The sequence below is a fragment of the Cydia splendana genome, chromosome 8, assembly GCF_910591565.1.
Source record: "Cydia splendana chromosome 8, ilCydSple1.2, whole genome shotgun sequence".
NCBI classification, from domain to species: domain Eukaryota; kingdom Metazoa; phylum Arthropoda; class Insecta; order Lepidoptera; family Tortricidae; genus Cydia; species Cydia splendana.
The window spans coordinates 19,013,153-19,040,229 of NC_085967.1; the positions used below are offsets into that span (position 1 = coordinate 19,013,153).

Here is a 27,077-nt window from a genome sequence, read left to right on the forward strand (position 1 = left end):
TTAAATATACCCATGACCAGCTATAACGGCCGGTATAAACCCCTGACTACCATCTCTTTTCCTCACATAGAACCAGTCCGCATCCACATCAGTCTCTCCCCTTTCCACCAACACTACCACATCTCCCTCTCTCACTGTCAACGTTTTATTCAACACACTTCCTTTATAATCACTATTCACTACTAACAACGTCTGTCTTTTTGTTTTTCTTTTGTCTATGGTAGACTTTTTTTCTATTTTGTCTATATTGGAGCAGACGGATTTGGTCCTTAAGTATAAGGAGTCAAAATCCTTTTCCGCGCAGCGCTGCTTGCGCGGTTTGTAGCGGGTTTCGGAGCGGGTGCGGGTGCGAAGTTGTTCTTTTTCGTTGTCGGTTAGATTGCCGCAGGGTCGAGGGTAGATGTCAGTGCTGCTTTCCCAGCATGGCGTCTTCTTTTGGGACGTCCTGGAATATAGAAAACGGTAAATTTTACGTTAGCTTAGCCTGGGAAATAGGATCTGCCATCTTGTGACCTAAATCGGAAACTTAAGCTTGACACTGACACTTCAAATTAAAGCAGTGCTGCTCCCTACCGTGCGCGTTGTAGGTTCTGCCATCTTGTTAGAATACATATTAAGTTTGACATTTACATTTCGCAGTTTTTGCACCAATAAACAGGGGTTCTTGTGCTGCCTCCTACAGTTCATGCACGCTTCCTATAATAGTGTCTTAGGGTGGTATTCCATCTGTCCAATATGTATTGCGTCTCACATTTTGCTTCAATGAGAGAGTGAGACGCAATGACATTGGACAGGTGGAATACCACCATTCGGGCAGTATCTGAAAAGTGAGGCTAACGGTGTTTTGTTTCAAGTAAAAAGCACCTTTTAGGTGACAACAACGGTCTTCGTAAACGCTTCATTAGTATAATAATAAAATTAGTGGGCAGTGTATGGAAAACAAAAGTAACAAAACATAATAAGAGTTTTGCTTTTAACAAAAGTAACAAAACATAATAAGAGTTGAGTTTTGTTTTTGTTATACCGCCAAATTGGTCGTGTCGCTTCGCGATTCATTTCTTTGTTTTTGCTCATTAATGTTGTTTAAAGTGTAATATTGATAGCGTATTATGCAGTAAATTTATGTGGAAGTGTGCAGATAACGAAAAATTGATCACGAAACGCGTTTAACCACCATTCTGGCGTCAACGCTGGGTAGCTCACGCAGGCCCTTGTAACGTCTCCTTACAAGATCCTTAAAATTTTAATGATTTTAATGAAACAGAATGAGAATGGATGTTTAATGGATATTACCAAATAAATAACTGGAAGAGACGCTTTTACTTAAAGTATTTTGAAAATGAAGACTACTGAAGACATTACTATCGGAATTGACTTAATATGAATAGTATTTACTGAAGACGTTTACCGGATTGAACTTACTGAAAAGACAAAAAATCTACTTATGACTAGGCAGTATGGCTTAGAGCTTTAGCCTGTCCTGATGGACGAAAAAAAAAATAGGGCAGTGTATGGTTGAGGCGTTGAGGTAAACGTACCTATTAGGCAGTATCCCGAGCGGCAGACACGCGCTGTACATGACATATCCCTCATCCCCGTGTGGTGTTTGCACGTACAGCCACTGCTTGTTTTTGAACACCGCGTTGACCACCGTACCGAGCGGCAGCGTGAGCTCCCTTTGTAGGTCTTTCTGGGTTTGGTACAGCGTTGTTGGATATGCTATCACTACTGGAATGTTGCCTGGACGGTCTATTGATGCCTGAAAATAATAAATGGCTGGTATCAGGTACTGACATTTTGTTATTTGAGGAGAGCAAAATTTAGATTCAAGCTGTCAATTTTTGGGACAGTGTTTAGCACTAGGTACCTACCTACGAGCTTATTTACGTTAACTGATTCATTAATGAAGTGTTTTTTCTTGATTAGTAAATTTTACGCTTTTGGGTTTAGGGTCCTTGGCCACGACATACCTTAGGCAACTTTTGCAATTTGACAAATCGTTAGTTGTATGAACTGTTTAAACAGTCTCAATTATTCACCAGGATAATGCTTATATTAAATAACAGCGAGCTCAACCGCAATTTAAGTAATGAGATTAAAAAGTAGCAAATCTATTGTTAATAATTTAAAAATCTCATCAACTGAGGTAATAAGAGTCATTTCAATCGCTCGCCAAGCCGGAGCGAGTCCAACACTTGAGCAAACCAGTAAAGAAATCACTATCCCATTACGCAGTCTTATTGTTGCTGTCGTTCTAAAGCAGCAATGCACAGATAACCCAAATCCGCAGCTTCCTTCTGGCGAATTCCATCCGAAATATATTCGCTTCTCTACGCGCATAGCGGTTGAAAAACTCACAAAATAATCTCGGCTAATTTTATCGGAGTTGATAGTCCGATCAAATTAGCCACGTCATGAGAAGCCCAACGCCACATTACGAGAAAGGTGCATGGTGGAGATTAGCGAGCAATCGAAGATACGCGAGAGACTGTAGACTAGACAACATGGATGCAGCTTGTCTAAGAATCTTGACGACGACGATGCAAAATTATCATCCGAGACAACCCAAGATAGACGTTACTGAAGACACCGTATTACGAGAGCCGACCCATAGGATAAGACTTGAAAGAAGAAGGAAGTATATCTGGACCACTTTACATTAGTTAGATTAAGAAGAACTACGTCACGGCGTGGGGCGGAGCGACTACATAGACGCTAGCGGCACCTATCGGTCAACGATCGCGTTGCTCTCTCAATGAAGATATCCGACGTGGAACGGAACACATAATACATGGCCATACAAATGGACCGCGACCCGTACATTTTTCAACCGTGACATATGGCATCATGGAAGGCAATTAACACCGTGACATTTAACCCCGCAGACATATCGTTATTTTAAATAAACCGCATTGATGAATGGCCCTTCTACTTGAGATAATCGCAGTGCAGGCGCAGTGAAAAGATTTTTGGCAGTATTTTAATTCGCGAGTTTTCGAACCACATTATTTAGAACGTGAATAAAATTGCAAGCTTTTTGGGCCTTACTGGTTTTTAAACTACTACTAACTGCTACTAGTAGGTATAAGGTATTGACATTATCTAGACATAATACTATTGACTCTACCATCTTATCTGTACATAATGTTAAGCAAATAAACGCATTTCATTTCATTTCAAAATTATTGTGGTTTTCTGTAAATAATCCTGCGCCTATAGACCCAACATTTGGAAAAATGAGGTTATTGGTTAATAATGAATATTGACTAAACTGACTAGATCGTATTTCTTAAACTTGGAACTTGGTTTTCGTTACTTTTTTTAATAAAACCTAAGTATGTACCTATCTACATAATGGGACAAATCCGGGAAAAGTAGGTCAGGACTGTTATACTGGAATTTGTTATGGTTCAGCGACATACTCGTACGCCATGTCTGATTTGATATATGTAATCTCATGAGAATCACAAAAGGGTGTCGATTTTTTTCTACACAGGAGCTGATGTTTGGTTTACAAAATCGTTATTTTAGACAGTTTAGACTCAAAATATTTTTTTTAATTTACCGTCGGAATCCAGCGGACGTATCCCATATAATGAGAATTACTCGATAAAATACTGGTTCCATTGTTTGACCGTGTAATCGTTGCATGCGAGCGGCGAAACAACACGAAACCCATTGTCATAAGGATTATTATCCACAGATTTAATATCGAAAGCAAAATGCGGATAAGCGGCTCGAAACTCTTCATTAAACGTCCGGAAAGTATCTCGATGTTGTAAATGACGTGCAATTTATGCCTTGTCCAATTTTGCACCAATTTCGAGATTTGAGAACGGCGATCGGGTTTATGTTTGGCGTATGTTCACGATCCTTACCAAGCGCTGGAGTCGTGAACTCAAGCGAACCAACCTACAACCTACCGCATACTTCTTTATCTCTATTACGGTGGTACAGGGACTTGGAATTTGGTACCTAAACCTACTAATTATGAGTTCACCAAGTAGGACTAGCTGTGTGTGTCTTTATCATTTCCCTTTAGATCTATAGGGATAGGGTGATTTTCCTAAAATAAAAGTAGATCAATGCAATTTTTACATGCGCTTGGTAAGTTGTTGGAACATCATCGCTCGGACCGTAAGGCACAAAAAGCTCCTACAAGACCTTATATACCCAAAACAGCCTATCAACATCCGCTTATACTACACTTATACGACTTTTCCCTCAAACAAAGCTGGAATGCCTACTATTATTTCATAATATCCCAGATATGAATAATGGTCGAGATTGCAGAGTTTAAAATTCTTTTGTCGAGATCCCGAATCGTGTCGAAACCGAAAGATGAATTGCTTTCCGCGCAAATTGAAACTGTTCTTTTATTCAACCCTTTTTACGAGTACCTATCTGCAGGGTTCCATTTACGAGATACGAGTACAAAACGTTTTTGCCAGTGCATTTTTAAAAGATAGTACCTACTTCATCGATTTCTGTATTTGGTAATTTTGATATCAGCGTTAAACTGTACATCGAAATTTGTTTGTGACCTTAAGGAGAGAAATTGCTCTACATCGCTTTTTTTGGCAAGCACAAATTGTCTCAATTCCAGTCTTTACATAACTTTGCCTGTTATCGCCAAAGATTCGGGAAAATTAATTGATCCAGATCCGTTACAAAAAGGCTTTACTGACACACGTTTTTTTTAATTCTTGTTTACATTCGTAATAGGTACGAAATAAAAAAAACTTAAAAGTGTAGGTATATAGGTACCGTTAATTGGAGTAACGGTTGGTAACGGTGACAGGAGGGACCAAAATTCACTACCTAATTGCAAAAAGAAACCTTAATTTGGTACTACCACGGTTCATTATAGCTCTTAACTTGTGCTAGTACTAGTACCTACTCATCATCATCATCATCATTCTAGCCTTCAGTCGCCCACTGCTGAGCATAGGCCTCTCTTCGTGTACGCCACTTATCCCGGTCCTGGGCTAGTCTCAGCCAAAAGTACCCCGCGATTTTCCGAACGTCATCCACCCAACGAGCCAACGGACGCCAGGCGCTTCTTTCATCCGAAAGCGGCCACCAATCTGTCAACATTTTGGTCCACCTGCCATCACTCTGCCTAGCAACATGTCCCGCCCAACTCCATTTAAGCTTGGTGATGACGTCACCCACGTCTCGCACCTTGCTGCGGCGTCGGATTTCGACATTCCTCACTCGGTCTTGCAGTTTAATGCCGAGCATGATGGTGCGCTCCATGGCTCTTTGTGCTACTCGTATTTTATGCACAGCCCCCTTAGTGAGCGTCCATGTCTCGGCACCGTAAGTCATGGTGGGCAGGACACATTGATTAAAGAGGCGAGTTTTCAGATTTAAGGATGTCCGTAAATTTGTTGAATGCTGCCCAACCGAACTGGATTCTTCTGGAGATCTCCTTTTCCTGTTGTTTTTTGTCGAAAGATAGAATATGTCCAAGATACACGTAATCACGTATTGCTCGACCACCTCCAGCTCTTCGGCTCCCACCGTTATGGTGAGATTCGAATTGCCAGTGATGTTCGTCATAACTTTGGTCTAGGACATATTCATCTTAAGACCTACCTTTAGAGAAGCATGGTATAGTCCGTGAATCATGCTTTGAAGATCATCCAGGGACTCGGCAAACAAAACAATATCGTCGGCGAATCTCAAGTGGGACAAAAAGATACCATGGATGTTAATACCGGTCTTGTCCCATGCAAGCGTTTTTATGACGTCTTCTAGACCGCCGTAAAAAGCTTGGGTGAAATGGTATCTCCTTGTCGCACGCCTCTCTTGATGGAAATCGGGTCACTTGTCTTGTGAAGACGGACTTGCATGGTTGCCGAGCCGTACAGCTCCCGAAGCAAATCAACATAGCGTGCATCTATAGAACAGCGATGAAGAGCGTCAAACACGGCCCAATGTTCGACACTGTCAAAGGCCTTCTCATAATCGACGAAGGCCATGCACAAGGGCCGGTTGTATTCGTGACATTTCTCCATCAACTGTTTTACCGCGTGTAGGTGATCTACCGTAGAAAATCCGCTTCGGAAGCCGGCCTGCTCGGGAGGTTGGCACTCGTCAAAGTTACGAGTGATGCGGTTGCAAAGGACTTTGGAAAAAAGCTTGTAAGTATGTGAAAGGAGGCTTATAGGGCGATAGTTAGCGAGTTTAGAAATGTCTCCTTTTTTGTGTATGACTGTGACGATGGCAGTTTTCCAAGACTCTGGAGTTCGAGTACCTACTAAGTGAGTTTTTGTTGTAACGATATAGCGATTACAGCTTGATGCACTAATGCTAGCTCTGGCATGTAGAATTATAGATAAAAAAAATATGAATAGGTCGACATACCTCACTCAGGAAGCTGTCCAAATCCCTGATATCGTATCCGAACCGCTCCTGATTCCTCTTCTTCCTCCGATGCCTATGCCTGTGTTTTCTCCTCACATACTCCTCAGTACTAGTCTCGTCTGACAGCGTGTCTTGACTGACGAATTCCTCGCAAGCGCTCCGGAACCGAAGGTTGTGGTAGTACTCGTTCCGACCAACGACTCTGGTTTCGCGTAGCTTGGTGGTTTTGAAACGGTCTTCGAATTGGCGCTGGTATCTAATAGAAAGAATAGAGGGGATATTGTTTTTATATTGTAGTGTACAAAACAATATTTAGTGAATAATTACACGTAAGTAAAAATTTATCACAGAAAATCTAAACTACCTACGTTAAATGTCTTAGGCCCCAGTAAGGCTGTTGCAGACTGTTCCTGAATCTCTGCGTACTCGACGTCGGAGTGGGGGTCTTGCAGTTGGCTAGTAGGGTTCTTTTTAAATTGGTATGTACCTGACGTCGTTCTGAGGTTTCGTATTCTCTGCATTTTCCTTGAGCACCCACGTGAGCGATATCTTGGACTTGTGCCGATGAGCCAGCGGCGTGGAGTGCCACAGACCCATCTCCTGGACCGGTTCCTGGATCTCTGCGTACTCGACGTCGGATTGGGCCGGAATGCCCGGGATCTTGCAGCTGGCTAGCAGGTCCAACACTTCGCATGGTGGGATGGGATTCTGTAAGGAAGATACCGATTTAACTTGAACGCCACGCCTCTCGTGCGCGGCGCGTCATCGTGAACCTTGTCGAAATGCACGAAGGTTGATATTGTGCTGTAGCCGCGCGCGTCAGTTGACTGTTTGAGCATTTGAGGCGTTCCGTGCCTAATAGTACATTGTGCAACATAGGGCGTAAGTTAAATATTGCAAACGAGAGTAAGTTAAATCGCGACGGCTTGCCGGAGCGATTTATAGACTCGAGTTTGCAATATTATTACGCCCCGAGTTACACACAATGTTTTTCATCACACTTGCGATACAAATATCAAGTATAAAGACAAAAAACTGTTAATTATGGCACTAGAAACTTCGTAACTCCCTAGGGAAAACGCTTTTTCTATAACTCACGCTAAACCTGCGTGCAATTCCACATTTACTGAGCGAGTGTGATGAAAAAGGTCCTTATACCCCATGTGCAAGACCCTCCTCTAATGAAAAGCCACATTTTAGCCTAAACTGCAACGGAGACGCTTTGCGCTCGCTCGGAAAATAAATCATTTGCATCGATCAGATCCGATCGGAGTATGTATAATGATTGAATCCTTGGATCGCTGAGACTTTTAACCTTTGAGATGAAAAGAGCGTTGCGAGGGTTTCAAAACACGACATTTACAAACATTGAAAAACCCTATTTAATCCCGCATTCCCAAACAATACATAACTTAGAGAATACCCACCTACAAAAACAATAAGCTTAATTCCGCTATTTGTACGTTGTTTATTGCACTTAAATATTTAAGTGCAATAAAGTTTAAATAAAAAAATAAAAGTAGGTAGTAGTTTTTAAACTTTACTATTTTTGTACAGATAACATAAAATACTTAATACTTACTGGCTCATATGTTTCCTGTGGATCGCCGGGGACATCCTCGCTCTCCCGATAAGGCGGCGGCAGCTCTTTGAACAGAATTTCTGAAACGACACATTTTTACATGTTCAATTAACTTGTCTAAGGACCGTCGGTTGCAACAACGTTATATAATTGGGTAACGCAAGTAAATCGGTATACCTAAACATATTCCTACAGAAAACAGGCAGAACATTTAAGTATTTTTTTTTATTTAAAACAAGTTATAAATATGCGTAGGTAAAATTAGAAAAATGTAGGCGCGAAGGGATATCGTCTCATAGAAAATTTGAATTTCGCGCCTTTTCTACTGACAAGATTTGCTTGACTATCTATAAATACATATTAGGTTTTTTTTTCGAAAAGCTTGCATGGTACTAGGTTGATCGGTGTAACGTCTAGCCCATGAAGAAGCCTAAAAAGTAATTTACTTAAATATATTTTTCCTCTGACAAATTAGAATTGCATCTTATAGATTTTGGGTTGTGATTAGATTATCCTCAAAATATTTATTTATTATTATTTTATTTGCAAAATAGGTACGTAAATTATCACATCACTTAACATTTATGTGTTTTCGCAAAGAAGAAGTTTAAAAACATATATACTTATAAATTATAAAACATCACTTATAATTAGACCGCCTGTTGTTTACTTCTGCTTGTATTTCTGTTTTCTTTTGTATTGTCTCCTTTTATTGAGGTGTGCATAAAGAGTATTTGTATTGTATTCTATTGTATAATAAGTTTTTCTCAAAGATTTCATTTTTGATTCAAGCTTTTATCGCTGACTATACTTTTCCTGCATCAGGCAACTAATACCCATCGAGACAATTCTAACAAACCCAAACACAATTCGGTTGCTTTGTTTTACAACAAAATTCCTATGGCTACCTCCTGAGTCCATCATCAGAGCAGCTCGATGGTACCATAATATTGCATTGTCATCCAACTTAATGTAACATGTGAAGTTTCAGCTCAATCGAATCATTATTCGATTGAAGTGGGTCTAATTTAGCAAGATTTGACGTGAACAAACATATTACAAACAAACATTGCAAGTTACATAAAAGCTTAATTATAATAATAAATTAGTATGTACACTTACAAAATTTACGAACACGACAATAACTAGCACATCTCCGTATCAAATAAGTGTTCCGTGAACAAAGTTTTGTACGGAACACTAATAAAAACTAACACTTATAAACCCGCGAAACTCGTAAACCAAACGCGAAGTTTATAAACATGCGTATTACGCGCACAAACCTTCCGCCGGCGACTGCGGCGCGCTCTCGACTGACCCTGGGTTATGGAGCTGATGATAAACGACAATTGCTCCGAAATATGTCAACAAATAGAAACATACACCCGCGAAACTCGTAAACGAACTGACACTATAACAAGCGTACGCGCACAATCCTTCCGCCGGCGGCTGCGGCGCGCGCTCGACTGGCCCTGGGTTATGGGGCTGATGATACAACGGACAGTTGCTCCGAAATATGGCTTCCGAAACTGCCAATATGCTGAACATGTTATACTTTGGTCGTTGTTATAGAATGGAAGTGATTATCGCATACTGTACCTATTAAAACAGGTACAAATGATAAGCGAGCTTTAGAATAAGTGTTCAAATTTTATTTCAGACCTTGCGTGTGTGGCTGCATGGTAACATACAAACTTTCATCCCCTTTATAACCCCCCCTTTTTTTAAGGGTTGAATTTTTCAAAATATTTTCTTATTTCTTGCATAAATTATATATAAGTATACATTTGTTTTTTTTCTCCTCCCCGAGAGAGGGTAGGCCGTTGACCTACGTAACGTACCCGTTTTACTCTCATAGCTCTATTATATAATTACTTTAATTATGTAATTTTATTGTTTCAGAGAATTACATAATAGATTCACCCTCCTTTAGTTTTCTAGCTAAAAAAAGAATAGCTAGAAAACTAAATAATGCATGCATTTATATGCTAAGTGTGTCGATTTCAATGCAATGCTTACTTTTCGTTTCTTTTTTACAGGCGCCATCGGATATATCAGAGCAACCATGGTGTTCACAAATATTTGAACGAAGCCTCTTTATCAATACGTTAAAGTTCTTATTCAGATATTTTTGAGCATCTGTATTGTTAGCGACTGAATTAGGATTGTTCCATGAAGTTTGTAGTAGTTTGAAGGTTTGAACCGCCCCGCCCAAGTTTCGCGCGCGATCTATATATTTTGTTTCCTTCTAATTTCCTGGCTTTACGCTTCCTAGAAAGTTGCTTTGTTCAAATATATGTGAACACCTTGACCGCTCCGATATATCTTTGGCGACTACTACTATTGTAAACCGGTTGATGACTAAACTGGAGCCCCAGGGCTCGCTTGGCTAACCTCGGGTCTGCCCCTATTAATTCATTACCATGCCCGTGTCATTATTTACTATCGGTACAGCACGCTACACTTAGGGCAAACTAGACGAGTTTTAATTAACAAATACATATTAATGAAATATACATGTATATACGAGTACTCACTTTCGTACTTTATAAATGGATCACTTTGAGTTGAGTTAAAGTGCATATTTAGTGCGAGTGATCTCAAAATGAGGACCAATTTGTAAAGCTCAAATTTCGCTCCTTTTTTAACAATTTCACTACACTTTCTTGAAACTAAGTGTAAGCATCGGACAAGACTAGATAATTTAGTAGATTAGTACCTATACTATTTTAAAGTTTAGTACCTTACCAAACGAAACCTTATAAACCTATACAAGTATACACTATCTAGATAAGTCATGTCTCTGATATCCGTGCGTTGCATTTTTTTTAAACAACTCGGCTACCTTTATCGGTTATTGATAGTAAATTGTACACCTATTTAAATAAGAAAACATTATCTCATTCATAAAAATGTAATGTTACACGAATCCTAAACCACTTACTTAAATGCAATTCTCAACCCAATAATTTAATTGAAACTCGCTAATACACGTCCAGCCAGAAATTTATAGGCATTTTCACGGCACTTACATTCCCAGAGTCCCTAATCAAGACATCGTCTTACGCAATTTTCTTATCGATCCCATTTAAGTCCCATTGTAGCCCATCGTGTGAATCGTAAAGGAACAGTCACGTTTTAAGTAATTGCCAGGTGTTAATGTCTAGCACAATGTCCGTGTCTAAACGAGTTGTTTTAGCACTCTCACGCTTTAAATTGGATAAATAGCACCTGTGTTGGTTTTTCGTTAGGCTGTTATAAGTTTGTCAGGCTCCCAATTTGTTGAAAACTGTACAAAAAACCGCATTGAGCAACTGTTTGCTTATGACTTTCATAAGGGTAGGTACCCATTTTGTATTGTGTATGTAGTGTGTTTACATGGGTATGTGTTTTTTTGGGATACTCGTATGAATTGTATTACAAATTGATCAGTTTCTTCTGAAATGACACTCATGGTGTTTAATTGAAATGATTTTTAGATCGGCAGAGAGATGTCTTTTAGATTCAATGCGCCGCGCACAAAAATTAAGATTTTTGTGAGAGGTAATTTTATATTTAACAACGGTAATAGGATTTGGTTAACTACTCTTAATCCAATCTTGTGCAGAAAAGGCAATCCGCCACACATATCCAGACACAGAGAAGATTATAGTCTCTCAACAACAACTGTGCTAAACATAATCTCACCGCAGAACAAATACTTGATAGTCTTCAGACACATTTTGCCGACAAATCGACACTTGTTACTTTGTGGTCACTTAATATGTTCACTTGTGGTCAACTTTATTAAGTTTTAACGTTCGTATTTTACACGTTAATGTGACGCAAACTACCGTAAAACTCAGTCGTAACGTAACGTTTAACTAGGAGTTTTACAATGAAAAATGGAAAGTGAGTGGTTGTTTATCCCCGCTACTTTTTACGCTTTTTACTTAATTCTTAGTTGTATATTAAATCATATGTTTAGACAACTTAGATAACATCAGCTACACGATATTTAAATCTCTCTCTCTAGATATTAAATTCGCACATCATCATGACCGCAATATTATGTACCGGTGTATTAGATGTCCTTATGAGAACAAACGACATCAACGCGCCTATGGCTATGAAAAACGTTTCTACACTTCTGTATTGACTTTAAAAGCTACACACTCTGTCACGATTGTAAAAAAAAAACTATTAAAATAAGAGTCCAATTACTATCGAAACTTATAACATACAAACTCGATTCGAAACTTTTATACTTACTCATTTTTTGCGCTCGTACAGTCATGACTTATGGTCCGTGAAAATCGAAGACAATCGTTTAGGGGACGCACGAGCATATCGCTATGAGGGGAATGTGACCAATCCACAGGAATTCCAGACACGATCCGAACTCACGCGGAGAGTTAAAGCGTACAGACCGTTGAATCTATAAGGCACATAACACCTTTTTAAATCACACCTACGATAACACTTCACGTTTGAAAAAGGTGTGTACGCCATCGGTTTTTGGTTGTTTTAAGTCGTTTTGGAAGGGCGAGTCGAAAACGTGCGTGCACGCATCGGAGCCTCGTGACACCCCTGCAGCCGAAATATCCGAAATATTTGGTGTTAATAGAGCGATTGTGGTGACGATAGTGGCGTGAGTTGCGGGAAGAATGTTAACATGTTCACTGCGAGAGGGGGTGAAAGACCCAATGTAAACCTTTCGCTGCCGCGGAACATGACCGATTTTAGTATGCAAAATTAAGAGCGTGACTATCAAAGGGGTTAGATAGATAGATAGAATACTCTTAATAGTCTTTATTTCTTTGTTGTCTTTAGGGTTAGGTAATTGAATTACCTACGAGTTACGCTAATTGATGCAGCGATGGTATTAAAGGGTGAATTAATTGCACCTGTAGGTAACTTGTGTTAATAATGACATGTGTTTTCAGATGTACCTACATATGGGACCGAAATAATTCCTTTTAAAAAGCTTAATCATGGTCTAATAAAACATGGTCTTCTATTCCCAGAGTGACACGGGCCTACGTCACAATAACATTGCCACTTTATTTCAACATAACATGTTACATGGGTACATTATACCTATGGTTAATAAGTTAAAATATTTCTTTATAATTTTATAATTTTCATTTATATGTATTTTATCTTAAATTTTACAATAACACGTCATTTTTAATTATTCGTTAGCAATATCTTCCGATTCACAAAAGAAATTTCAGACGTTCGGGTAATTCTGTTTACATTACTGGCAACACAGGATAGCGCTGTCACATTTGACAATTCGGATCTAGATAACTTCATGCACTGACCGTCATCCTTGTCGAACGAGTGTTAATTGTTATTTCCTTCTCGCTCAGTGTCAGCAGTCGCAGTGTTTTCCAAACTTTTCACGTCGTAAGCTTGGTAATTAATGTGTAACTGTGAATTAGTTTTTCAAACGTTTGTCTTGTATAGATAAATAAAGTTTAATTTAATAGATTAGATTTGTTTTATTTTACTATGTTTCTACATGAATAACTTAAAATTAATGCCGTTAAAATAATTTTCACCGTTGGTTAAAATTCTCCCACATTTTAAAGTTTGAGAACCTGTAAACAGCATGATGACGTAGGCCCGTGTCAGTTAGGTCATACGCGAATCTCGGAATAGAGTACCAGGCGGAGTATATTATTATACCATGAGCTTAATGTTGTTTCAATTGAATAATGCTTTTCTGTTATTTAATCATATGTAGTTAGAAAACTAGCAAATATGTTGATCTTTAACATGTAGTAAGATTGTCACCCGCCACCGCCACAAAAAGTAGATATTTAGTTAAGTACTTATACAAATTAGCATTTAAGTATGATTTAGCAAGATTAGGCATTAATAACATTGGTATTATCCTGCCCGTAGGCTTGAATAACTTATGTATTTTGCCCGTTTCTAGAAATTCTCCAAACATCTTTAAACTTTTAAGTCTACGACCGAGATTTGAACTTTGAACATCAATTAGTGTAAACTTATTATTAGGCAGATGATTATCGGATAGCTATTATGTTGGTCCACCTACTATTGGAGAGGACACGCCCCAATGAATTGGAAACACATAGCATTAAGTTTTATGTGGGAAGCTTTATCGAGATACATCATGACGAGAGCAAGCTATGAATTTATAAAATGTGTGATACAAGTAGGAAGAAAGGAAAGGTCGAAAAAAATTATACCCTCGTAAGACCCACTCAAGCCAATTTTTGCGATTATGAATTTGGAACTTTCTTTTATTTCTATAAGACTTCAAAATTCGAATTTAATTTGTACTTGTACAAGTACGTGGGGACTTACGAGGATACATCATTTGTTTTGAATAGTTATCACATGGACCACGGACTTGACCGATTTCTTAAGGCGGGATTCCACCAGTGTGCGCGACTGTGCGCACAACCAATATTTGTAAAATAGGGTTTATAGTTGGTCAAGCTGATCTTGTCAGTAGAAAAAGGCGGCAAATTTGAAAAATGTAGGCGCGAAGGGATATCGTCCCATAGAAAATTTGAATTTCGCGCCTTTTTCTACTGACATGATTTGCTTGACCAACTATATTTCATCTGAATAAATGTATTTTTTTTAAGTACATAATGATTGTGCCGACAGGCCTTATTAAGGCTTACGCAATACGATCCGAACTGACCTGGAACTGACACTGGAAATTCTAAATATATAACCTTAAGGTCGCAGGACTTGTAGGTTGAATTCCAACTGGGTCATATCCGTGGTTTACGCATACAATTATTGATTTTGGAGTTCCACGAACGCCTGTCGTTGTCCCGTACAAACGCCAAAGTTCTGAAGATTTTTAGGGGAAGGAGTATATTTTTATTTGTCAAGCGCTCAAAAAATGTTTAAAAAAATAATACACGACTTCAAAAGTTGGCAAAAAAGCCTAGTACGCAGTACCGTCTTTACCAGAAGGGCACACGGGGCCCGTGCCCAGGGCCCCCATCCTCAGGGGGCCCCGAGATCAGACAGTAACAGTATATTTGATTACCCATAATAAATAGAAGGTCATAGTAGAAAAATGTTAGTTCAATTTTGCTTTCTTTACTTTCCAAAAGAGCCCCAAATTATTATGTGCCCAAGGGCCCCAGCATCGTTTAAGACGGCCCTGCTAGTAGGTGCACGAAATAAAATTCGTTTTGTACAAGAACGCCGAACTAAGGGAAGGCGGTGGAATCCTCCTTTTAAATAAAACTATTTAAGTAAAACCATCTTCGCCTTCAAATCTGTTAAAACCTAAAGGCATCTAATTCGTGAACTATTGCGGAAACTATCACAAATCACAAATCACAACACAAAACCCGCACCACAATTACACAAAATAGAAGCACATAATAGCCACGAGTGTTTACAAGTAAAGGCAGCTAAATAAGCACTGAAATTAAGGGTAGTTCAGGCAACTGATAATTGCGTGGGAACCTGCGTCCGCGCAGACCGACAGCGCACAACTTTTACTAACAAAGATTTTTACCCGACTGATGAAATGGGGAGTTAAAGTTTGAAATAATTAATAAAGGCTAATAATTAAACATTAATTGAACCAAGAAAGGCTGGAACGTGTTGTTTAAAATAAAAGTTTAACTATAATTGTGTGTTGTAAATAAATAAGGAAATACCGGTGGCGAAGGTTCCATAGAACTTTATTTCCACTCACCGTCTCTTGCCAGACAAATGAGCACTGGATCGTGCAAGTATAAAAAACAGAGGATTCCGGCTTGCCATCTGGCAATGTTACAAAACAACCATCAAAGTTCTGTGGTTGGTGGTTGTGGTACCACCACCCTATGCCTGCTGCATTGCCGACCATTTGGAAACCTATACAAATCTATACTTTAGTTTTTTTTTATGAATAAGTATGTGTAGATATATTATATTGTCCGCCCACCTGGGGGATCATACACCTGCCACGTGTGTGGATGCGTGATCCTCTCTCCCCTAGGACTATAAAATACAGCCACGAACGCAAGTGACGTCATCACCAGGATCACACAGATGAAAAAAACTCTGAGATTACTTATCTTCTAAGGTGTAAGATTTACTAATATTAGCATAAACATACCATCATCGCCTCTTTTAGCATACGGTCACGCCTATTTACAATCACATTACATTGTGGCGAGCACAATTTGTAGCATTCTTAACGCCTATCTACATCTCAGCGGTGTACGCGTGTGAAAAATCGGCAAGGAAAGCGTTGCGAGCGAATTTCTAACTTTCTCTGGTCAGACAAGAAGGTGAACCTCTTATAAACACTAATTTCAATAACACACTATTTGGTGTGTAAAACTAGTGCCCAGGCTCCCATGAGCCGTGGCAAAATGCCGGGATAACGCGAGGAAGAAGTAGACTATTTGGTGTTTAATTGTTTCTTCAGGGATTAATTTTTGGCATTCGGTGACAGAAGACGTGCAGAAACCACATCAAAACATAAATATGTCTATAACCCAACTACTATGTTTGTTTTTCAGATTAGCAACCTGAGTGAAGCGATATTTTAGGGTCATTGGGGTAAGTTAAACGTACTGGTGCTCGACGCGGTCCCAGTACATGTCATCTTGAAACTTGAGTCATTGTCAATAGAGGTGACAGCAAGGTGTCATCTATTGGGCATTAGCATATCGAGCACTAGTACGTTTACCTTAATACATTTTTCTAAGTATAATTTTTGTTACACAATATCGTGTTTTTTATGCATGATTACACAGTTTGATTCAGCAGGACCGTAATTCAGATAATTTACGTAGTTACAGATTATTTAAGTTCGAATATCAAGGCGTGGATCAACTTGTAAGTTGTATTAATGTTTTTTTGCGCGTTGTCTGTTTAGCGCGCCCGGGCGGACTTGTAGTTTACAATTACTTAAGTTTAGTTAAATAAAAAAATATCAATATTACACCGTGGACCATAATGGGACGATTGTGCTGACGCTACAGCCCGGCACAGCACGCAGCAATCGGCGAAAAGGCGAAATTGCCGCATTACGATCCCGGCCGATGTATCCCCATGCACGAACACGTTCTCTGCTGATGCCGGCTCATTCCCGATACGACTACAATACACGGTGGCTAAAAAAATACTGCATTCCCGTTGCCAGGGAGGTTTTGGGATTATACTGAATAACTTTTACTATGGGACCAACCCAGAAATCGTGAAAATTAAAATTACCCTCCCATAGAAAATGGACCAGCCAAAATGTATGAAACAGCCAAATTTATTTTTGCAATTTCGGGGTTGGTCCCATAGTAAAAGTTGCTCAGTATAATCCCAAAACCTCCCTGGCAACGGGAATGCAGTTATTTTTTTATCCACCCTGTATGATACAACCCTGAAAATCGCTCACGATGATTTGTGCATGTGAAATGAAGTGAAAGCCGTGCGTGAGATACGCGCCAATCACCAAGACGATCGTCATGGTCGTATCAAAACCAAGTTCAAACCAAAAACAAATTGTTAAATTATAATCAACCTCCTAGTTTTTCCGAAAGTAGAATGACCCGAACTTAATAGTTCTTGGAATATGTGTACTTATAGACATGCATGAATTATAATAATTACTCGCGCTGATATATGGATCATCAACTCGATTGCGTAACACCCATCATAGGCTACACCTTATAAAACAAAGTCCCCCGCCCCGCGTCTGTTTGTGTATTTGTATGTTCGCGATAAACTCTAAAACTACTGAACGGATTTTCATGCGGTTTTCACGTATCATTAGAGTAATTCTTGAGGAAGGTTTAGGTGTACAATTTGTTAACCCGTGCAAAGCCGGGGCGGGTCGCTAGTTAATTCAAATTCCTGGCATTTTCTGCACGGCTGATCACCGACAACGTTGTAGTGCCACAAATAGTTATTGACCCACCCGAAGATGACCGTAATAATGTAAACAAATGAAAGTAAGACCCGATGTCAGTAGAGCGTGTGTCGTATCGAATAGGTAATGACGGACATCAGTAGATTCGACGCGGGCCCTGCACTTATGGTAATGCGAGTGGAACAGCGAAAGTGGTTAATGTCCAGATTCAGACTGTGATGTGAGGGTATGTTAAATTGAGTTATGATGTCATATACATATGGCCTATCTAAAGGAGCAAATCATGAACGTAGGTACCTAGGTACATAATTTTTTCAAACTTTTTGTCCAATACATTCTACGACTCTTCTCTTTCCGCACAGACTTTAAATTTCTGGGCGATCATGAATTTTTTTGGTAACAAATAAAAAAAAATAATTGATCACGGACGGACGGACGCGATATCGAGTCGAAAAAAGATTAATTCGAATAGAACTTTAAAAGTTGAAGGTAGATTTAAAACATAATGGAAATTCGTATATTATTCAGATTCATGAAATAAATTCTTGTTATCATATCAAAGCCAATTTCTAAGAAAAAAAGTAGGTAGAGCTAATAGAAAATACGTTTTTTTTTAAATAGTTCCTATAAGATTACGGCAGTATGGATGCAAAATTTGTAATTGTCCGTTTATACATTTTGGGGGGGAAAAGTTTTAGGGTTAAATGGATGCCGTCAGGTTCCAGCAGAAGGTACCTAGTAGAGGGTTAAAAAAAAAATGAAGTATTTTCTCCTCACAGGGCATCATCTGGTAATAGTTTTGAACTCAAAGCTTTGAGAGCAATTTTTTGAAGGATATCCCCTACCCCCTTTATTGAGCACGTGACCAGTTCGTAATCTATGTGCTGCTACAACAGCTTTGACCAAGTCGACTGTTGCGTTTGTTAGGAGAATATAGACTGAGGGTTTACCGCGAACCCCGTTCGACGTGTTGCCTCCCTGTCACACTTACGTACAAATTTACAAGTACGACAGAGAGGCAACACGTCGAATGTGGTTCGCGGTAGGCCCTCTGGTGCGTTTCTCCTGGACAACGGTCACACGCTTCATTTCTCGTAAGATGCAATTACGATACACGCGCACGCGCTCGCCGACAGTGGGCGGGGCAGCGACCTGCATGTATGAACTTGGCAATTAATCTACTACCTGAAGAGACTTTAATAGAAAATTCAGTTGTTTCGGTGTGTCAACCAGTCAGCAACCATCACGAATAGATAAACAAAGCCCCTCGTTAATAAATCTACGAGTAGCCCATACAACCATTTCCAGTCGCCGTTACGACGCGGTGTTGACACATCTTGTGTCGACACCGTCTGTTTCGGTCACAATTCCAGTCGCAGAGTCGTCGCCGTGTCGACACAGTTACCAGAAATGGGGAAGGGTCGACACATGACACAAAGTGACATAAAGTGTGGTCGCCGTGTGCACACATTATTGTTTGCGACTACTTTATGCCAAAATCATTCGTTCATTCGTTCATTTTGTTCCTGTCAAATGGAAACTGTCAGATGGAAAAATACTTAAATAAAAATAAGTGACATTAATACGCCATCTCTAAAACGGATTACAAGACGTAATTATATATTGTTTGCATTTATATTACAATAGGACTTAAATTATTATGGGGAATTAAACTGCTCGAGTGATTTGATAAACTAAGTGTAATATAATCAACGCGCCACCACATTGTTTTAGTTTAGCCGGAAATGAAATTGTTTACTTCTCAGTGCCTGTGTTCATAACTATATTATTTGAAGCATTTTTAGTACTTCGATGCGTATACTATACTTAAATAACAGAAATAACGCTTTACATACTACGAAACTTGTTAATTATGATGTATAAATATGGTTTAAAGCTGAGAAATATTGCAGTCACAAAGTAGTTGCAATGTTTCGACTTTGTGTCGACTCTGTGTTGACACATGACACGCGCTGTCAAAAGTAATAACAAAGTTACTGGTATGTTACTGGATTTGCAAAATGGCTCCTTGTGTTGATTTGTTTTCAGATATTCTCAAAGTGTAAAAATGCCGTGGTCAGAGATGGGCATTAATCGATTAACTGTTTATTCGACTAATTAATGGAATAAAAAAAGTTAATTCTCAAATTTTAATCGCGATTAGTTTAGTCGACCTAACATAGATTGAAATTGAATTAATCTGAATATTAATCGAATAAAATTATCGATTAAATCTCGATTGAAAGTTGACAGGGGGCCATTTTTGTACGTAAAAATAATAGAAATGTCTTGCATGCAGATGGTAGCAAAACACTTTGTCATAAAAGTCGAGATGGGTGTCGATATATAGGTTTTAGGGAGTGCCGATTTCGAAAATAATGACCATTTTGGAATCCGAAATGGCGGCCATGCACTGTGTCATAAAAGTCGTCATGGTGTCGTTTTATACGTTTTAGGGGGCCCCAATTTTGAAAATGATGACCATTTTGGAATCCAAAATGGCGGCCATGCACTATGTCATAAAAGTCGTCATGGGTGTCGTTTTATAGGTTTTAGGGGGCGCAGATTTCGAAAATGATGACCATTTTGGATTCCAAGATGGCGGCCATGCACTATGTCATAAAAGTCGTCATGTATGTTGTTTTATAGGTTTTAGGGGGCCCCGCTTTCGAAAATGATGACCATTTTGGAATCCAAAATGGCGGCCATGCACTATGTCATAAAAGTCGTCATGGGTGTCGTTTTATAGGTTTTGGGGGGCGCAGATTTCGAAAATGATAACATTTTCAATTTAAAAATGGCGGCAATGCACTATGTCATAAAAGTCGTCATGGATATCCTTTTATAGGTTTTAGGGGGCGCAGATTTCGAAAATGATAACTATTTTGGATTCCAAGATGGCGGCCATGCACTATGTCATAAAAGTCGTCATGGATGTCGTTTTATAGGTTTTAGGGGGCGCAGATTTCGAAAATGATAACATTTACAATTTCAAAATGGCGGCAATGCACCATGTCATAAAAGTCGTCATGGATATCGTTTTATAGGTTTTAGGGGGCGCAGATTTCGAAAATGATGACTATTTTGGATTCCACTTTTATGACAAAATACGTAGCCGCCATCTTGGATTATAAAATGATCATCGTTTTCGAATTCTGCACTCCCTAAAACCTATAAATCGACATCCGTGACGACGCAAGTTATCTTTATTTTCAGATCTAACAAATTGCTACAGAATACAAAGGACAAAAAAGAAGCGAGGAGGTAATGAAACAAGCAAAAATACAGATGATTCCTCGACGCAATTGGGTGATTCTTAAATTGTGTCCAGATTTTTTTTGTCATAAAAGTTTTTATTTTTCACATATTACTCTCACAAGTTTCGTGACATTTCGACCTTGTAATTTTTTAAGTAAATGTTTTTGTTTATCTATGAGGATCTCACTAGAATAGTATAATCAAGGTATGTTTATATTTGATGAATGAAATAGTAACGCAAAAAAAAAATATATTTGTGTCTTATATTCCTGCCGAAGACTTTTATTTTACCTTTTCCTTCTACACAAGTTTGGCCAAGTAATAAGAATTTAGGGCTCTCAATTTTATTTTGACTTCTACAACAGTAAAGCTAGGAGGCCATGTTTGGTATCGTTTTCGTATAAATTCGCAGTACCAAATTTAGTTAAGGTATCACATTGACACCATTCCGAAGTAAAAACATATAAACTTATTAAAATACTTTCTTTTAAACTCCTCTTTACGCTTAAACTGCTGAACAGTTTTAATTTAAATTTGGTACACATATATTTTGAGTCCCGAGACAGGATATAATAAGTTATCTCAAAAATCATCCTTTAAAGGTGTGAAATGAGGTGTAGGGGGGAATTCAGAATTGACTTCTTGAAGTTAATACTGTTTAAGTTTAGGTTTGAAGTCATGTTTTTTCATCATTTTTAACTAAATCAAAGATGTAGACCATCCCAAATTTCATATAAATCGGTTCAGCGGTTATTGATTTCCCGTACAAATTTCCACGCCACTTTTCACACCTTCAAAAGATGATTTTGGTTATAAGATCTATCCTATGTCCTGTTCCGGGACGCAAACTATTTCTATACCAAATTTCATTTCGACTCGCGCTTGACTGCACATTTCTAATAGGTTTTCCTGTCATCTATAGGTAAAGAACTATTTTGTGTATTCAGACGGACATACATACAGACGCACGAGTGATCCTATAAGGGTTCCGTTTTTTCCTTTTGAGGTACGGAACCCTAAAAAGATTTATTTTTATTTTGTGGAATGGTGTCAATGTGATATCTTAAATGGATTCAGCACCCCAGATTTATACGAAAACGATACCAAACACGGCCTAGCACCTTCACTGATATAGATATATCAAGATAAAATTGAGAGCCCTAAATAAACTTTCAAGAGCGGATATCTCAAAAACTATTCAACATATCGAAAAAATTGACTGAATAAACTTGTAACAAATTAAATTAACTTTCATTTTGTATAAGTGGCCATGTCGCTGAGATGCATAGTTTCCGAGATATAATCGAAAAACGGGAAAATGGGACCTTCAAAGCGCCCTCTCTCCCCCCCGCTCAAGGGCTACGGCCGGGGACTTTTGATATGTTCACCTCCTAACTTGTCAAACCGAGTTACGGAGTCAAAAATTGTGTTCCGAGCATTTCCCTCTACAACTTTTGGAGCATTCTTTGCCTGACCTAAGTAGCTTATTGAATTTCTTTAAAAACTTTTCTGTAAAAGGTTGACGGGTGTTGGGTGTTTATATGGTTTCGGTCGATTATTATCATTTGCATTGCCCATGATGACTTACTAGAATTACGAGCACACGAGACACTAATAGTAGTTTGACAAACCTTGGTTTTCAAGAGGTATTTTATATTGACATTTGCTGTCACAAATTTGCTGTCAGATTTAGTCGCAAACCGCACGCAAAGTGCACACAAATGTGTCGACACCTTGTTACGGAAAAGTGTAGACACGGCGACGACACTTTGTTTCGAAACAATTCTAGACACATTGTGTGGACTCTGTTACGACACATCTGACATTTAGTTACCACTTTGTGATTCTGCGACTGGAATGGTTATATGGGAGGTTCACTTTAGAGCTGTTTTTTTTTGTGAAAACCGCCAGGTTCATGAAATTGACACACCTTTGACCAATGACGAGATGCTTTTTGTAAACTCTGATAGAAAAGACATCAACGCGTCACTTTGGGGTGACGTAACGTGATTTCGTTTTAGAAATCTTCATGAATGAATACCCTGATTGTAACTAAAAATGTTAACTATTAGGATAAAACACCAACCAAAGACATAGTCTGGGTTTATGCGGGAAAGTCGTCTAGCAGTGTAAACGATTTTAAAAGTTGCCATACAAAGTTTGCTGTCACTGCTGTATTCGATAAAATCCCGTATACGGGAAAAATTAACGCCGTTGTGAACCTAGCCATACGCTGTTGCAAAGAATGTCCATACATTTCATAAGTCTACGACGGAGGGCCGAAAGGGTCGGCTCTAGTATCTGATAGTGCGTTTTGATCCTTTTGTTGGGAGATTAATTTACACGAAACATGCTGCGTTTTAATACTTTTAATAAGTAGAAATAATAAATATATGTACAGTGGGAAGGCAGCGTTCTTGTAGTTAATGGAAGGTCAGCTTCTTCGAACCCTTTAGACCTCGTAACACTGATTGTTGGGAGAGATTGATCGAGACAGAAATTATAATCGCACGAGTGAATACGCTAGCTTCCAAGGTGTAGGACACAAATACCAACTAGTAGTTAGGGATTGCAAACCGGATTGATTTTCAATCCGGCCGGATTTTGGCCTCAATCCGGCCGGATCCGGCCGGACCGGATCCGGTTAGGTATAAGGATATTAAAGTTAATTAAATGACATATTTTTCAAGTTTTATGCGTTATATGAGAAACAAAGGGTATTTTTACAAATGTATTCATAAAACAACAATTTGAAGTTAAAAGAAATAATGTTTTAACAATAAAATAAAAGTAAGTATTAAAAAGTGTCACATAGTCAATCTCAATTTAAAAATAAAATTTGAAGTCTAAGTCATTTATTAATTTTATTATATTTAATCATTCACATTCTGCTCAAATTTTTACGTTTACAATAAAAATATAAATTTGATTAGATTCCAAAGCCTGTTAATGGGATAATTATGGGATGGGAAATGGAACTCCTTGAAAGGACAAGTTTTCGTAGCTGTTCTTTGATGGAATTATTTGTAACGCTGACATCCATTCTAGTAACAAGATATTTTACTTTTAACCAGAATTGTATGAAATGCGCCCCAATATTATCTTGCTTTCATTTTTTATCCGTGAAAATAGTTTTATAGCCTAAATCACAAATAAATAAATAATTCAAGATGGGGACAATTTTATACAGATCGACCTACTCGTAGCCCCAAACCAAGCAAAGCTTGTAATATGGGTACTAGCTAGCTCTAGGTAGTACTACTACGCGACGATATATATACGTATAGTATATTGATAAATACATGCTTATATACGTAGAAAACACCCATAACTCAGGAACAAATATCTGTGTTCATCACACCAATAAATGCCCTTACCTGTATTCAAACCCAGGACCATCGGCTTCATAGGCAGGGTCACTGAATGGTCACTCACTAGGCCAGACCGGTCGTTACAAATGCCTTCCATGGCATCTCCGTCCTTTAATTTTTACTTCTAATTATTTAAGTAATCGTCGTATCGTGCCGATTCGTGCCACCAACATGAAAGAAGAGGAAAGCCTCTTCTGTTCTCAATCATCGTCATATTAAATATCTTCTTATTTTACTAAATTTGGATTTTTTCATTCGTTCTTTATTCTATTTAACTTCTTTCTTCTATCCGTCGCCTTTATCTCACCTAAAACGCGCAGTGGGTGCTGCGTGCGGTCTTTTTTTCTATTTTCCCGGATCCGGTTCGGATCCGGTGATTTCAACCGGATCCGGTAAGCTCCTAAAAAGTGCCGGATCCGGCCGGATTACCGGATCCGCCGGACCGGATTGCAATCCCTACTAGTAGTTTATCCAGAACCATTAAGAATAGAATAGAAAAACGTTTATTGCAAAAACATCTACATACAGCACCATATACTTACGTTTTTTTTGTAAGAAAGAAGATCTTATACACTTAACAGTTAAATCTACGTGTAGCTTATTCTAACATCCAGTGCATGAATAGGTATCAATATTTTAGAAAATACGGTAGGTATAGTCGTTCGATTTGTAGCTGGCCCCGAACGGTTCCTTTGTCTATTGTTAAGTAAAACCTTACGAAATAGAGCAAGAACAACTTTCCATGAAAAACTTAAATTCGCTGTATTTTTTTACTATGGTGAAGCTACATAAACTAATTACAGGCATAGGTATATATACCTTCATCATCATCATCATATCAGCCAGAGGACATCTACTGCTGGACATAGGCCTCCCCCAAAGAGTGCCACAATGACCGGTCTTGCGCCACCCGCATCCAGCGGACTCCCGCGACCTTTCGTCGTCGTCGACCAGGTCGTCAGTCCACCTTGTGGGGGGTCTACACACGTTGCGCCTTCCGGTACGTGGTCGCCACTCGAGAACCTTTCCGCCCCAATATATACCTTATCCTATTGTAATGTACAAAGACTCAGAGCAATCTAGCCAGTCGTTTTAAAATAAGAAGCGTAAGGGTCAAACACATTTTAGAAAAGGTCACTTCTGTGGACAATACAATCAAAGTTAACGACTCTGGTAAGTACATAGATATCCCGTTTCTCTTATTTGAGTCTCAAGTACTGAAATAGTACATTACGATACTAAGTGCGAAAAGTATTAGGACGAAATAAAACTCGTGTCGATTTAAAACACTCCTTTCGGTCGTGTTTCAATGTATCGCCACTCGTTGCGAATTACCTTTCCGCACGTAGTGTATTGTACAACGTTTTAGAGTACCTACATATGGTCCTTTAAATTTTGGACATAGGCCCGCGTATTACCCTTAATCCCGACCCAGGACGGTAAAATAGCTCCTATAAATAAAGGTGCCGCGTAAAAATTACCTTTAGGTTCCCTTAAATTTACGATGTCTACAGAAAAGACAAGAACGAGTTTGCTAAAAAATGTGTGTGACCCGTAACTACGTTTGTATGGAGAATCGAGCTTGCTGCGGACTCTTAAAACATAGCTCAACGTTTGCGAAAGAAATCGTGATCACAGAATTAAAGGAGATGCAATTTCTAAAGTCCGTCACCTTGACGCGCGGGTTAAGGGTCAGCCCGCCCCCCTAATTGCCGGTTGAAATCGCGGCAAATAAATATTTTTTATCCGCCTCGGGAATGTGGAGCCTCTTGACCTTAAATTACGGTTTTTTGCGGGTTTTATCGGTTTCCAGAATGAGATACAATCGCTACGACGAATTGCTAATCATACGGTTTCGCTGGAGTGTCAAGTTCTTTTGAATGTGAAAAGTTATAAATACTCTACCATTCTCTAACTTCACCGACCGCAAGCAAAACATACCGCCTCTAGGCCTAGTTAAGTCCTGACGTGTGCTTGTAACTATAAGATTTTAGCAGTTTGAGTCAGAACTGGGTTTGGGCAAAAAAGGACCAACTTGGATCTATATCTTAGGTACCTAATAGGTACTTTGTAACAAAAAAATATTTTTCCAAATTATATAGTTTTGAGGCAACTTCGTGGTGTCATGGGCGGGAGTAGGTACCTACGCTGTTAAATGCAGCAGTCCAGACAACCGCCGGATTGGTCAGAGCACACCAAAACAACTACTAGTAGGTATGTACAGAATCACTCACTTTTCTTGAGATTCCTGAAGATCCTCAACATGGCGGCGGCAGTCAGAGAACCGTAACAAACACATGTAATTGTAAATACATAATATAATTAGCACCACTTTGACCTTAATAGGTCAAAGTGGTAGTGCTAATAACGACGTCTCGCCAAACCTCACAAGTATACCTACAAAGTTATCAATGCAATAAGGTTTGAATCACTCACTTCTGTAGACCCTCTTTATGACGAAGCCGGGAGCACGTGCTCACCATATACCTACAAGTTAAGGTGTATAACTATATGTTTTAAAAACACTCACTTTGCTTAAGATTCCTGAAGATCCTCTTCATGGCGTCGCCGGCGGCGGCACGCGTTCAAATGCAGCCGGCCAGATAGCCGTCACGCTCCGTCGCCGGTAGCGGGGTAACGTCTCGCC

The 27,077-nt window shown here is 39.0% G+C and overlaps 1 protein-coding gene across 2 annotated transcripts; it reads right to left on the reverse strand.

The window, feature by feature from the left end:
• LOC134793274 (uncharacterized) lies at positions 1 to 27,077 on the reverse strand. Of its 2 annotated transcripts, none has more exons than XM_063764842.1 (6): positions 26,961 to 27,077; positions 7,955 to 8,034; positions 6,860 to 7,080; positions 6,373 to 6,628; positions 1,539 to 1,759; positions 1 to 445 (listed from the first exon to the last, which is right to left on the reverse strand). In XM_063764842.1, the coding sequence occupies exons 1-6, from the start codon at positions 26,989 to 26,991 to the stop codon at positions 1 to 3; spliced, it is 1,254 nt and encodes a 417-aa protein (XP_063620912.1). In that variant the 5' UTR covers positions 26,992 to 27,077. The 2 variants fall into 2 exon arrangements, with proteins under 2 accessions (XP_063620912.1, XP_063620911.1); XM_063764841.1 differs by lacking the exon at positions 26,961 to 27,077 and adding an exon at positions 26,665 to 26,696.

Bases quoted from the DNA above. Each gene is read 5' to 3' on its own strand.
- LOC134793274 (XM_063764842.1), bottom strand. From the start codon at position 26,991: ATGAAGAGGATCTTCAGGAATCTTAAGCAAA. The intron at 7,081-7,954 runs GTAAGTATTAAG...TCTTCCTTACAG, and splicing joins CACAGGAAACATATGAGCCA to AATCCCATCCCACCATGCGA. The intron at 446-1,538 runs GTACGTTTACCT...TCTATATTCCAG, and splicing joins CTCGGGATACTGCCTAATAG to GACGTCCCAAAAGAAGACGC.